Source organism: Polypterus senegalus, chromosome 8, assembly GCF_016835505.1.
Source record: "Polypterus senegalus isolate Bchr_013 chromosome 8, ASM1683550v1, whole genome shotgun sequence".
NCBI lineage: Eukaryota > Metazoa > Chordata > Cladistia > Polypteriformes > Polypteridae > Polypterus > Polypterus senegalus.
The window spans coordinates 39055676-39070151 of record NC_053161.1 but is presented as its reverse complement, the minus strand read 5'-3'; the positions used below and the strand labels follow the sequence as shown (position 1 = coordinate 39070151).

Genomic DNA, 14476 nt, shown 5'->3' with positions numbered 1-14476 from the left:
CCAACGGTGATGGGTTCAAGGGCTCTTGGACAGAAGATGGGAGCATGCAACGAACCCACATCGTCACAAGTGTATCTGTTGTACTTCAAACAGTAAATCAGAGACAGCGCTGATATTTAACATAAGAATCTTCTGGACCACCAACTGCATTTTAATTGATACTTAAAATAAGTGTAGGTTTTTCTCTTTCTCAGTTGCATTTTAATATACTGTATATAACTAAATTCATGAATACAGCAACAAAGTACAATGATACAGAAAAGTGAAAAAATAAATTCATGTAATAGGTTTCTGACTACTAAGGGTCTCAATAGTTATGTGATATTACTAATTTAATTAATTTATTTATTTACAGTTTTATCTTTGATGCTCTTGTGAACCATTTGCTTCCATGTTGTGGTGTATCATTAGGAGAAGTGGCTATATGTATGTGTTCCTGGTACAATAAGTGTGTGTGGTTATTTGCAAGTGATGTCATGGCAACCATCTTTATAATGCTTAGTCTTACATCCTATGGTGTTTTAATTAAAGAATATTGTAAGCTGGAAAAAAAGAGTTTCCTAGGTTGCATCCATGCATTTAATCTGCATATAGATTGTCTCTTGTTTTATTTTTCCTTAGGTACTATAACTATAAAGATGGCCAATAGAAATGTGAAATGTGACTACCAAAAATGCTTTATTACAGTATGGTACAAGTATAGTACTCACTGCAAGCATTCACACACATACATATTGGAGCTTTCACATTAACATTTCAAAGTGTAACTCGATGTCGACTGAAGTGCTTATATTAGTTGGAAGCGAAAAGAAGAAGAAAGACAAAAATTTGCTTTATGATGTACTGTACAATACAGTGATTTGAATTAAAAAGCAGGGAGTGTACCTGGAGATCACATGGCATAGAGTAACACACAACAAATATTGTATTTGTAACTTCTATGCAAAGCAAAATATTTATTTATACCACACAAAATGGCTTAAATTTCCATTTAATCAATGGCAGTCATTAAACCAAGATCAATCACCCTGTGCTCACTGCACATTAATTTATGAAGTCTGCTCTCTCTGTGCAGTATGCTTTTGCCACTTTCTATAACTGCATTAACCAGCATTTATAAACTGTGTAATGACTGGAAACACCCACTAGAGTTAGCACCTGGGCTGAAAATGATAGGCACCCCTAGCTCAGAATTTTAGTGACCAACAGAGACAATGCTAAACAAGAATTGTTGTTGCTTACATTCCTGCAAACATTCCACAGAGTAAATTATAAAGGATAAGTCTGAATATATGCCAAGGACTTCTACTGTCTTTTAGTTAACAAAGGACCAAAAAGAAAGGCATTGAATTAATATTTTTTTTTCATTACAACGACCTGAGGCTGACATTATACTGAAATTACATTTTAAAGTAGAATATGCAGACAGTGTGTGAACATTAGATGGTCAAAAACATTATACCTCTTGCATAGCCAGTGGAGAGTAGAAGAGGGTAATACAGTATGAGCTTTATGCACTGCCCCCTAATAAACATGAATTACACAGCATGTGGTAGTCAAGGGTTGACATTTAAAACAGGAGGAACTCTAGCAAGCTTGTGGTTTGTAGAAAACTGAACCCGATTCAATGTGTTTCAATGAGATTACATCTGACTTGTTTTAGTAAAAGAAATACTGTTAGTTTTTTTGTTATAGACTTTTATCACATTTGCTGTTAAGCAATTTACGTCAGGGAGGACAAGGAGAGTGACCAGGGACATTTCATTTGAGAAGGTTGTATTTATTATTTATCCATATATCTTGCTTAATACAAATTTAAATCAGCATTGACAGAAAGGCAGCAACTAACATTAGAAAAAGAGCCTATTACGTAGGACCTTTCAACTTGCAAGATCAGTATTTGTTACATTGTTTACATTTTACAATTGGAGCACAGACTGACTAACTCAGATCACACAGTGAGTTAAAGCAGGGAAATTTACTAATGATCCTGGGATTTAAAAACCAGGTTTTAGTTGTTACACAACAGTTAGTTAATTATATGGTCATAAGTTTATATAAATGTTACCAAACTTTAATTTACAGAAAAGAGAAACATAAAAGACTAATCTGGAGGTAATAGTAGATATTGTGTAATTCCCTATCCTTACCTGATAATAATAATTAAAGGAAACATAGCTGCAGAAGCTGCAGCATTTTTAATTAATCATGAATGAATGAATGAATGAAAAACTTTTCCATTTAAACGAATCATCTAACAAATATAAGTTGCGCTTTAGGTTCCAAGGCCAACACTAAGAAACTTGTGTGTGCAGAAGGCTTCAAACTCAGTTTTATTTTTCTCAATCTCACTTATTCAAATATATGATCACTGGGTGCAAGAGTAAGAGGCTCAAAGCAGGAACAATTTCTGGACACAGCACTCTAATGCTGGGTTAATTCAGCATCACCAGTTAACTTAACATGCATAAATTGTTTCAAAATTTAAGCAGCTTGAGGAAAATGTGGAGATAGGGAAAATGTGCTAATTGTAATCTGACAGTGACCAGTTTCGAATTTGAAAGCAGGATTCTGGAGTTACAACACCACTGTGCCACTCCAGATAAAATCAACATAAATAAATTTTAGGTAATGATTGTGTTTAAAAAAAATGAGTCTGGCTAAAGTAAAAGAAAAGAAAAGATGGAATTAAATAATGTGACTATAAAAATGTGAAAAACGGCAATCCCTGTGTTTCATAACTCTGCAATTTTTTTTGAAGTGAAACTGCAGCTAAAGTCATTTCGAAATATGCTAAAGCAATAGTTTCCTAGCTAGCTGCTGCTATATGGATATATCTCTTTTCTGTTATTCATTTCTAATAACTTTAAAAGAACATTATGGATCTGAAAAACTACAGCACATCAAGAAGAAATTCTAATGAAAACTGAATAAATTGATTTTCTTACAAGGTATTATTTTATTATTATGTTTATTGTTAGGTAGTATAACACTGTACATTCCATTTCATTACAAGCCTGTTTGCAACATAGTTATTTATATTTTGGATGAGTTTAATTTGATGCATTTTTTATTTTTGCAATGTGAATTTTTTTAATATGGGTGACTATCTGCCTATTCTAACAGAGGTTAAAAAGGTCTTTTATAAATAGAATATGTGCTTCAGGGTCTAGTACAAGTTCAGGAATGTGAAACAACTGTTCACAGAAGGTACTGTTTACATGTTATCTAAGGCGCCTTTATCATGAAAAAGTAACAAGGAAAAAAATGCTTTAAAGTATCCCAAATGATCATTAACTATTAACTGAATGACAAGCATAGCTTTAGAAAAGGTCACAGAAGAAAGTAAAATAATGCAGTTTATGACAAAAAGAGACCTTTATTTGCCCTTACAGTGTTATTTAGACTGAACAATCTGAACAGGGTACTATGTAAATGGAGATATTTCAGACAATGGACTTTTTGTTCGCTTGCTTTACAAATTCATTAATGATGCTTAACAGACTCAAAAGTGCTCTAGTATTATTTGCAAAAATGAACCAGTTAGAGATTGTAAGATCACATAACTCATATAAGATAGTATGGGTCTAAAACAAAATCATTAGAAAGTTACTTGAACTTCTTTGCCTGCATTTGCACTGTGTTACTTTCAGTTTCCTGTTCTTTTTTGAGGTGTATTTGTAAAGATCTTTGTGAAAGTACAGTACTTAGATACTGCTGCAATATAGGACAATACTGTAAATGTACTGTACCAAATATATTAATTAAAAATCTGTAACAATGCCTATTAGAGGGTCAAACCTGGACAAGACTGAACTGGAGAAAAAAACGATTAAATGAATGAGGTGATTTAGTAATTACTTAATTGATCGATTGATTATTTAATTAATTAGAAAATCAATTAAAGGAACACTTCCAAACATGCTTTCTCTGATACTGAGTTAAAGCCTATCCTGGCAGCATTGAACACAAAGCAGGAACTAACCCAGGAAAGGGCAGCTATCCTTGCAAGCATCATTCATTCACATTTACACATGGATAACTTTGAATTTCCATTTAACTGATGTAGATGTCTTTGGAGATGTGCAATGAAAACCAGACTACTAAAAGAAAAATCCACACTGTTATGGAAAGAATCTGCAGACTCCACATAGACAACAACCCTACATAAGATTCAAATGTAATATGCAGGATTCATGGACGAAGAAACATTAATCAGTGTGGCACTGCACAAGCATAATGTTTAAATATTTTAAATAAAAAAATATATACAGTATATATAAATATACATATACATGCAGTTCAAATCCTGTTATAGTGAATACCAAAGTAAACTAATTTTCAGCCCAGACAAATGTTGATACAATATGTTTAACTAACTTCGTTTTAACAAAAATTTTATTTCAGTATGATTAACGTTTCTTCAACCAAAAATGGCCACCAAAGACAGTAATCCGATGCAAAAATACTTAATGTGATGTCTACAATTTAGGAACAATGCAACAAGGCTGTCCCTTTCATGTGAGACCAAAAGAAAGTGACAGTCTGTTACAAAGTTTCTGGTCTTGGGCAGTCTTAGCAAGAGTGTAGGTGAAACATAATACACATAAACGAATTCTGAGTCAGTGCTCCACTGAGCGTCCACATGGGTAGTTGTGTCATGTGCGGATTTTGTACTGTTTGAGTTTCATAACGCTTCTCAAAATATTTCATTGTGATGAACAAAAAAAAAGCGAGATACAGCATAAGTTTAAGCTAAAAGAAAAATTAATAATCCTGGAAAAAGTTGATTTTGGAATGAAGAAAAATGACGTGGTGAAAGCATTCACAATCACGCCTTCAACACTGTCAAAAATTATGAAGGATCAAAAGAAAACAACACAAAGTAAAAGATCTGGCATTTTACCTGAAAGAAAAAAATTAAAAGCGCATTTGTATTTCTGTAAAAAAAAAAAGTTTCATCTGATGTTTCATTTTCATTCTGATTTATACCTGTATATCTATTAAAGTTACATCTAACATTTCTTTTTCAAATAAAATGTTTTTGCAGTTTAAGAAGTGCTGTATTGCCAAGCTTGAGTCACAGAGTTAGTTGCATGAGATACAGAAAAGTGAGTCTAGGTTTCCAAGAAATATACAGGTACTTTATTACTGTACAGAGAAGGCAGGTACAGTCTCAAGACCTCATTTAAAATAGGAGCTGTTACTTCAGCACTCAAGCACGTGAGACAATCTCTCTGCTTTAGCTTCCATCTTCATATTAGGACACCAGTGGCTTAGAATCACTGCTATGGAATACCAGGAGAGAGCAGTTCAAAGCCTGCTGTTAAATGTTCTAAAGATCATATGATAAGCATGTTACGCAGTAAGCCTGATCCTCCCTTGGTTTACTGTTTACTAGACATAGAAGAGTAGCTACAGAGCTGTCACTGTGCCACTGCCATTAGAGATGGTTAATCACTGGCGATCCCAGTCACAATAGTTTACATATTTACCCCATATTCGCTATAATGAAATTTCCATTATAACAAATTTTTTTTATTGTTCTATGACTTTCGTTACAATGGGATTCAATTTGTAAATGTAACATAAACACAGTATGGATTATGAAGACTTGAATGCATACAGCTCAGAATTTTTCAATCAGTATATAGATATTTAACTAAAATTTCTTATAAAATATGTTAAACAATTTAAATGACAAGCATATACTTTCATCCAGATGAGCGATAATGAACAAATACACTGGTGCCACATTACCAGTAACAATAGGAAATAAAATGTCACATTTTCTTATAAGCAAGGACTCTAAAGGAGGAGTTACCTGTTCAATGAGTACTGTACATCAAACTTAGAAACAGATGTCAGCATATTTCTTCACAAAGTAGATGCTAATGCTAAGTAGGTGCTAATGGGCCTTTTGGACATTTACTTTTGAATAATTGTTATTATTTTAGAATTTTGATGTATGCTGGGCAGGATATACAGTTCATTTTACTTCTCTGAATATATTCTATGCTTCTTTGAAAATCTGAAGTCACAATGAACATTATTATTAATTGCTTGCATTTTGTCCCCCACCTAGTACAGTTCATACCTCATATAAACGTACATTTGCATAAAAATAAGTTCTAAATAAAGCAAAACAAACTTGAAATGTGCAAAGTGCATGAATAAATCCAATTCACAGAGTAAAAAGACTTTGAATACAGGTTTGTATGATGATACAGGTTAAAACCAATGACCACAACACTGCTACAGCATCACTGGGTATTCCCAGCTCAATACAGACAGAAAATGAGTCATGAAATTTCATGGTTGGGCCCAGGAAACTTCTGTAAATGTAAGGGGAGCAAAAAATGGTTTGGCTCTTGGTTCATTTCAGAAAAAGCACTAGGCACAATACGCCATGATAGAGGAAAATAATTGGTAGTGTTCCTCCAACCCCATTTCTCATAAGATATCTGATTTGTTCTGATGAAATTCGATTCAGTCCCCTAATTTTGCTAATTTCTCCTACAGTCTTATTTTATCTGGAAAGCAGCCCTTATCTCTTCCTTCTTTTATACGATCTTTCATTTTCCTACTAGTTACATAACTAAGATAATCAAATATATGAACATTCATTATGACACATCGTAACTACCATCTTAGAACCTGCCTTCCCAGTGTAAAAACGTATTTTAAACTTCTTGAACATTTTTATTATAATCACACCCCAAAATACATTGACTCCAAAAGCAGTAATGTTTTCATAATTATTCACTCCAGTGAAACAGCAGCATATCTTTGGACAGTGAAGTAACTGGAGCTAATGTAGGGACCCAGCTGGACTGTCATATCACAAAAATACCACACACAAGAAACCAGAGCTGGTACTCCAACCAGGGATTGTGAAAGGACAACATTTTCTGATATGGCACAAAGATAAGACATATAACAGCAAAAAATAGAATCATCACTGTAAGTTCAGGAGGAACTAGGATGTACTGTAGAAATGTCACATTGTAGTATCAAGCAACATTAAAAACAAAGTTTACAAGACAAATGTACAGTAGATAAAATATAAGTATACAAAAAGGGCACATGAGACAAGTGTTCACAACATGATTAGGCATAATATACATTTTAGTTGGACTTTTCAAAGCCAAAAGTTCAAGTTAGTGGTGTTATTATTACAACAATGAAATGGAGTGATTATTGAAACTTGCAAATGAAGTGACTGCATACAGTAGTGACTGCATAATTGCTAAGCTGTCATAATATCTCCTCCAAATACTTCTTAAAGGTTGTAAAAGTGCATATCAACGGCTACTGAGATCAGGTGAGTCTTGAGTCTAGATTAAATATCAAACAATCGTTTACAAAAAACAGCTACAGAGAGAGAAAATGTAAAAGCTGCAAAACAGAACTTCAAATAAGCAATTAAAAAGTCTTGTGTTATAGAGTGGTGCAAAGGTTAACATTGCTGCCTCAAAGCTCCAAGAACCTCATTTTCAATCCTTTCCCCTCCAAGTCTCTGTGTTGGCTTTGCACAGCTTCTCCATTTTAGTGTGGGCTTTTTTCCCATGCTACAGTCTCACCTATCGAAGATGTGAAGGTTAGCCTGATTGGTAACTTTAGATCTGCAAGGTGTGAATTTGAGACTATTCTGCAATATACCTGGATCCTGTCAGAGTCTATTGCTGCCCAGAAAGGTACTCAACTGAATGTACGTGATTAGAAAATGGATTAATGGATGTTTTGTTGCTTTTTCCCCACTCATTTCCACTGTCTGCTTAATGATTGCTTTTCCATTTAAGTTTATATTTCATTAACTATTAGTAAGTTACATACACACATATATTATAACAAAGATATATGTTACCAAGGTTGCATTTGCATAGAGACAGACACTTTTCATTAGTGCCTTAAAGAGAACATGAAAACACAGAGGAAAAGAAAGCTGAGCTGAGAAATAGCAGTAAACAACTATAAAGATAAAGGTAATTTTGTATCCTTAAAGGATAGTGAGAAAATGTCACCTAAATGAAGTGTGTTGTCCTTACATGAAAAGAATTAACAGAAAGCACCCCCAAAAACTTTTATGTGTATGCTATCTGTAACAAAATAATATTTGTAAAGTGACATTTCAAAGATGCCAATTATTCTATCTTTAATAATATTTCCAATGAACACTGTATTTTATATATTGTACAGTGTTTTCATGCACCCACATACACTTCTGTCTTCTTTTGGTTATTTATACATAAATAACAATCATGGCAAAGAATGAAAACCTCTAAAAATAAAGAACAAAATCAACTGTTAATAAAAAATAAAATAAAATGGAGTGTAGCAAATTGAATGATATAATGGAAAAAGGATGATATATTTAGGCCAAGGTCATATTTGGAGTAGTCTACAATTAGAGTAGAGCTATTTATAAAGAAAAGTTCATGACAGTTTTTCTTTGGAAGCAGACACAAGACAAGGAGTTACAGAATAGAATGATAGAAAAGGCAACAGTCAGGGAGAACAAGACGTATTTATGTTTTGCCCCCTGGAGAAAAATTTAATGAGCAACTAGTTTGCCGATTGGCTAGTTCATAACAACCGGAAAAAAAGATTGTCCTGCTGAACCAATGATATATGCAAAGTGCAGATATCCTGTTGTGATCAAACTGAAGTAATGTGAAGTCTTTCTGTTTGAAGTAATTATCAGGCTATGCTTGCTTTTAACCAATTAGGTCTGTTAGCATGCCTTATTAGTTTATAAAGTCCCTGCTGAGCACAAGAATTGGCAGACTAAGAGCAAGGCTCAAGAAGATAGACATCACATGGAATCCTACTAAAGACATCATTCAGACTTGGACTAAAGTATCTCTCTGCTTGTGCTTTAAGAATGCCACATATAACTGAGTGTAGCTATTACAAGGTAAGAAAGCCATACAAATTTGTTCAGAATGAGCTCCTGGTTGTCAAAACAGATGGACTTTCTTTTGTTCCATTATATATTTAAATAACCTACATTTTGGAAATAAGTTATTTTTGCATTTTAAACTTTAAAAGATCAGTCAATGTCTATGTGCCATTATGAGAAATACTATTTTATGTTTAGTTGATTATTTTTTCGAAAGTATAAAGTGTGAGAGGGTGCTTCAGTAATTATAAGTGAATGGACATCCACATTTTCTTTTACTGCAGGTTCAGAACCACTTGGAAAACTCATCTAAGTACCACCTCCATCAAACTCAGAGGCAACAAGTGAAACAGTATCTGACGCTAGGTAACAAACTTGCCAACCAAAGTATTTCCCATCCCCATCCAACACAGCCAGTGGCAAATGTGTCTATGATGAGAAATGGACACCTTCCTGGTGTGAATGACAACAGTACGCCAGACAGTCCAGTAACGTTACTGACTCTCACAGCAAGCCAGGACAATGAGGTGATGAATAATCGACTGTTTGTAAAAAAAGTACAAAAATGATCTTAGTCTGCATTGCAGTTCTTGTCAGCATTCACATAGGATAAGCAGATAAACTAATAAAGAACTGTCCTTCTCTTAGCTTCAGATGGATGAAGTGTTTGATGACCTGATTAGCCTGGAGAATAACTTTGAAGGTCCTGGATGCATGGAACCCAACATGCTCTTGACAAACACAGTAAGCATTTTAATGAGTTTTGAGAAATTACATATAACAGCTCTCCCCAACAGTTATGCTATATACTTTATGTTTGTTGGATACAATAAGTATTAAGGAAAATATAGGCTACAAATTTAGTGAGAAAAGGTTCATCCTAAAAGTAAACTATTTATGTTAGATGTCAGATTTCTTTATTTTGATATGCACAAATTGTCTAAACATATAATTATGTATACTGAGGCATATTAATAAAAAAGTGTTCCTTTAAATTCTTCCATCACCAGTATTTTTAGCATGTAATCATGTACTTTTCTGTTTTTGTTAAAAACAATTTTCATTTTTTTACTTTCAAATTAAACTGGGTATATAGTTTGCCAAGAAGCTCTGAGTGTTTGAGAGATTTTAATACAAGAAACAAAGTCAAAAAAGCAGTGATAATTTAAATGATTTCACAATGAGATTGGTTTCCCATCAATTAATTGTGGTTAGTGAGCATCCTTTACTTTAATTATTCACTTATCCTTACTCCATAACTTTATTTATAATCTATTATTTTGATATGATGGAAATAAACATCTATTGGAAAGCAATGTTAGACACTAGGGGAGAAAATACTGTATATACTATAGCACTCTAAAACTGTTTTTAATCTTTCAGAAATTTAGCATTGTTTTACTGTGTGTTTTACTTAATATGTGAGTATATGTTATACATTTTATGAAGTTTGGTAATATACTGTTCTAATATTATAGATTTTAAATGTATAAGTCCTTTGAAAAGCACTATACAAGAATAAATTGAAAATATTTGCCTCAATAAGTAAACTGCAGCTTTTACGGCACTTAGAATAAATGGGTGAATTACTTTCTACAAAAGATTTGCTATGATACAGTCCTTGCTACTGCTTGTAGACGGTGTATGTTTTATATATATATATATATATATATATATATATATATATATATATATATATATATATATATATATATATATATATAGTGGAAATGGACCCGGACACAGACAGGCGGACATCGTTTGTTCACCCAACACACTCATTTATTTATATACACTATGTACAGTTATTTCCGTGCAAACCCAGTGTCTCCAGCACCAATCCCCCAAAGTCCAGGCCTCACAGCACAGTCACTGATGCCTTCCTTCTGGCTGCCTCCACTCCTCTCTCCGAGCTCCGTCCTCTTCCACCCGACTCTTGCTAATTAACGGAGGGAGGCGGCCCCTTTTATCCCAACCCGGATGAGCTTCAGCTGCTTCCCGGCAATCCCCCGCGGACACCCCCGTGTGGCGGAAGTGCCGGCTGTGCACCCGGAAGCCCTCCTGGTGTCCCCAGTCTTCTTCCCCCCAGCACTTCCTGGTGTGGCGGAAGTGCTGAGGTGCAGGGTTCTTCAGGCACCGGGACACTGCCTGGTGGTGGCCAAGCGGCCCCTACAGGGTTGGGCTTCCATGCCCTCTACCCATGGCCCCCAACACAACCAGGGCGGTCGCCCCCTCGTGGTCTGGAGGAGGCACAAGCCCTCCTCCGGTCCTCCTAGGCGTCCCGGCTGGGGATGGAGCATGCCACTATATATATATATATATATATATATATATATATATATATATATATATATATATATATATAGTGGCATGCTCCATATATAGCCTTATAGTTTCAGGTGTATATCTGAACTTGCAGGCCATTTCACAGTACCTGCTTATGAGATTAAAAAGGTCGAGATGGAAAGTGTCGTACTTACTATCCTAGAATTTCTTATTTCTCTAAGTCTACAGCAGCATCCTCAATAAGTTGGTTAAATGCATTCACAAATCACATTAAAAACAAACACACAATAGAAAATAAAAACTAAGAACTGGTAACAAAGCAAATTTAGATGGATACTCTGATGTCGACTGGGTTATGGAAAGTTGGAAATGTAGGAATGTAATACTTCCACAGATTACCATTTACTAACATTAAAGGGGTTATATATTATTTTTAGGAGAAAATAAAAGATTAGGTTGATCATATGGTATGCTATTTCGACTTTGCAAAGGTATATGAACAACAGCATTTTATCCAGCTTTTGACAACACTATTATGAAATAGCTAGTAAAGGTGAAGGACTCAGATGCCAGAAGTAACATAACACTCTTGCTCTTAGGAAAACAAAGATATTTTACATTAAATATTGCATATTTTCCAGCTGCATGCTGGTTGTTACAATCTGCACCCTTAGAATGCAGCATTCTTGGTTCAAATTCCCTGCCTAACATAGAGAAATTGTAAATTACCTTTAAGCAGGGACATTAGAGGAAATTATTTGTATGGCTGTCTTATAAATAAGATTACTATTTGATGAAGCAAATACTGAACAAAATCTGTATATGTTTCAGAATTGTAATTCAAAATGAAGTACAGCGTTCAAATGTAATGCTAATAATATTTGGTAAAATCTCTTATTTTTCTTTTGCAATAGAATTTAAAAAAACTGAAATGTTAATCTCTCACTGATGTGCTGTTCTTGATACAGATAAGGGTATATTTCTGAAGAAATATAAATTTAAGCTAAATTTGGAAATAAAAGAGTTAAAAGCTCAAATCTGATGAATTCATCATATGATTTTCAACAACAAGAGGCTTCCTTGTGTCACAGAATTCATTTGCGTTACACAGTTGTTTCACTTGAGACAGATAACTTCAGGCATCTTTTCTTGTACATTTAGCTATACTGAAGACTTCAGAACAGTACAATAAATCTTCATTGGAAATATTTCTTTTGTGCAGTTAAAACATCATAACTAGTATAATAAGCCAACAGTCTTCTTCAAAAATGCAATAATTCTGAATAATTTTAACTTATTATGTTTTATTATGTTTGAATTTTACTTATTAAATCTTAAACTGGAGGACTGCATGGTAGTACAGTGAGTGGTCAGAGGTTTTGTCTCACTACTCTCTTGAAGTACTCCCCAATAAATACAGGCCATTATGTGGCATATCTACATTAGTTGTGTATTAGTAAGACTGGTGTTCAGCTGAAGGTTTGTTCCTGGCTTGTTCTGGTTGCTGCCAAACTAGTCCTTGACTCTGTGTGACCCTATAATTGAACAAGTGGGTTCAAAAAAATGGATGGACTGATGGAAGCTTTGGTTATTTTATGAAAACTAGGTTATTTCACCTTCTTTCCAGTACTAAATATGAATAAACTCCATGATTTGAGGTGGATTGCTGCTTCTTTTGTAACATGTGCCTGTTCTAGTACAAATGGGCATAATGGATTTAAAAATAACTAGATATGCATTGCAAAAAGTTAATTTGGGTCTATGTACTTGGCTAAGTAGGTCTGTATTGATGTTAATGTGTACAAATTAAGATAAATAAATGTAAACCATTATATGACATCTTTTGAGTCAGCTTAGAAAAAGCAGACAGGGTCTTGATTGAGAAACTCATTCCTCAACAAACTATGCAAATGGCTCAGCCCAAGATGAGGAACAAAATTATATCTGTAGCGCTTTCTGTGGGATTTTCTAGTCAAGCTGCGTGCTGCTCAGTTTCTTGAAAAAGTGACAAGTCATCATTGCCTAAAAGGCCACAGAGCTGTACTCAGCAGATCTGAATAAACTGATTTGTGAAAGAAAAACTGCAGGCTTTGATAGTTTTAAAGAATTACTTTAAATGGTTTCAGAACAAAATGGAAAATACAAAGAGATTAATCAAATGTAAACTAAGTTAAAGGTTTCATCTTTTTGGTGGTATACGGTACTAATACAGCATTATATAAATCACTGGGCAAAAGGGTATTAAGTTTTAAATGTCACAATATGTTTACAAGAAAACAAGCAGTTACAGGCTGCTGGTTCTGCAACATGTAAACAGAAAACTACATGAAGTAGGAACTCAACTCCACAAGTGCATAGATGTGTGCATAATGAACTAAGTTACAGATTGTGACAGTTTATGGGGCAAGAAAATGATTTTTAAAGTGGAATGCCTCCAAGATCATTGTTTGGGTTACTGCATTTTTAATTTAATGAAATGGTAAAAACAGAACTGTGATACTGGATATGTCTGCAGATGGCACTAAACTAGGGGTTTGGTGAATACTGAAAAAAATCAACAAAATAGTTATATTTCGATGTGGACAAAATTCAGAATTAGATAATTGCAAGGCAAATAGTATTTAATGTAAATAAATGTCAAGTTTTATATATAGGAATAAAAAATAGAAAATATCATTACACAAAGGGTGACTGAAACTTAAAAGCAAGCAGTATGAAAAATATTTGCAGGTCATAATGGAGTTTCCATTGGCTCACATATAGTAGTGACAGTAGATGGCAAAGAATGTTGTGTTTCATAACACATTGTCTTAAGCATCTAAAAACAATATTACTATGCTGTGCAATGTACATGTGTGCAATGGTGGTTTACATAATATGAAAAAAAACAGCAGCACTAGAGAAGTTCCAGAGAAGGGCAAGTACCCTGATTTCAGGAATATGATCTATGAACTCAGAGGAACGATTAAAGGACTTGAGCAAGTTTAGCTTAAGCAAGTGGAAGTTAAGAGGCAACATGGAAGAAGTGTGAACAATTCTTAAAACAAATGAGTACAATGGATACCTCATGTTACTACAAAATGTTTTCAACAATAAAACAGGATCAAACATCCGGTTAAGGATTGATCTCATACAAATCAAAGAAAACTTTTTTCCCCACTCTGAAAATCATGAATATGTGAAATACATTACCAGGTTGAAGAGCCAGTCCTGCAGTAGCCTATGGATGCAAAGTTTTTTTTTTTTTCTTTGGCATTTTGTCAACTGTAATAGATGTTGCTATAAAAA

The 14476-nt window shown here is 34.1% G+C and overlaps 1 protein-coding gene and 1 long non-coding RNA gene across 4 annotated transcripts in view; one reads left to right on the top strand and one right to left on the bottom strand.

Annotated features, from left to right (window-relative positions):
• The window catches only part of tfec (transcription factor EC), a 233226-nt gene that overhangs the window by 182613 nt on the left and 36137 nt on the right, over positions 1 to 14476 (top strand). For 2 of the 3 annotated variants that reach the window (XM_039760976.1, XM_039760977.1), the window contains 2 exons: positions 9187 to 9429; positions 9551 to 9646. In XM_039760976.1, coding sequence (XP_039616910.1) covers positions 9187 to 9429; positions 9551 to 9646 — 339 coding nt within the window. Of the gene's footprint in view, positions 1 to 8799; positions 8918 to 9186; positions 9430 to 9550; positions 9647 to 14476 lie in introns of those variants that run through there. The other variant, XM_039760978.1, reaches the window with a different exon arrangement.
• The window catches only part of LOC120533888, a 247275-nt gene that overhangs the window by 200900 nt on the left and 31899 nt on the right, over positions 1 to 14476 (bottom strand). The gene's annotated exons all lie outside the window — the stretch shown is intronic.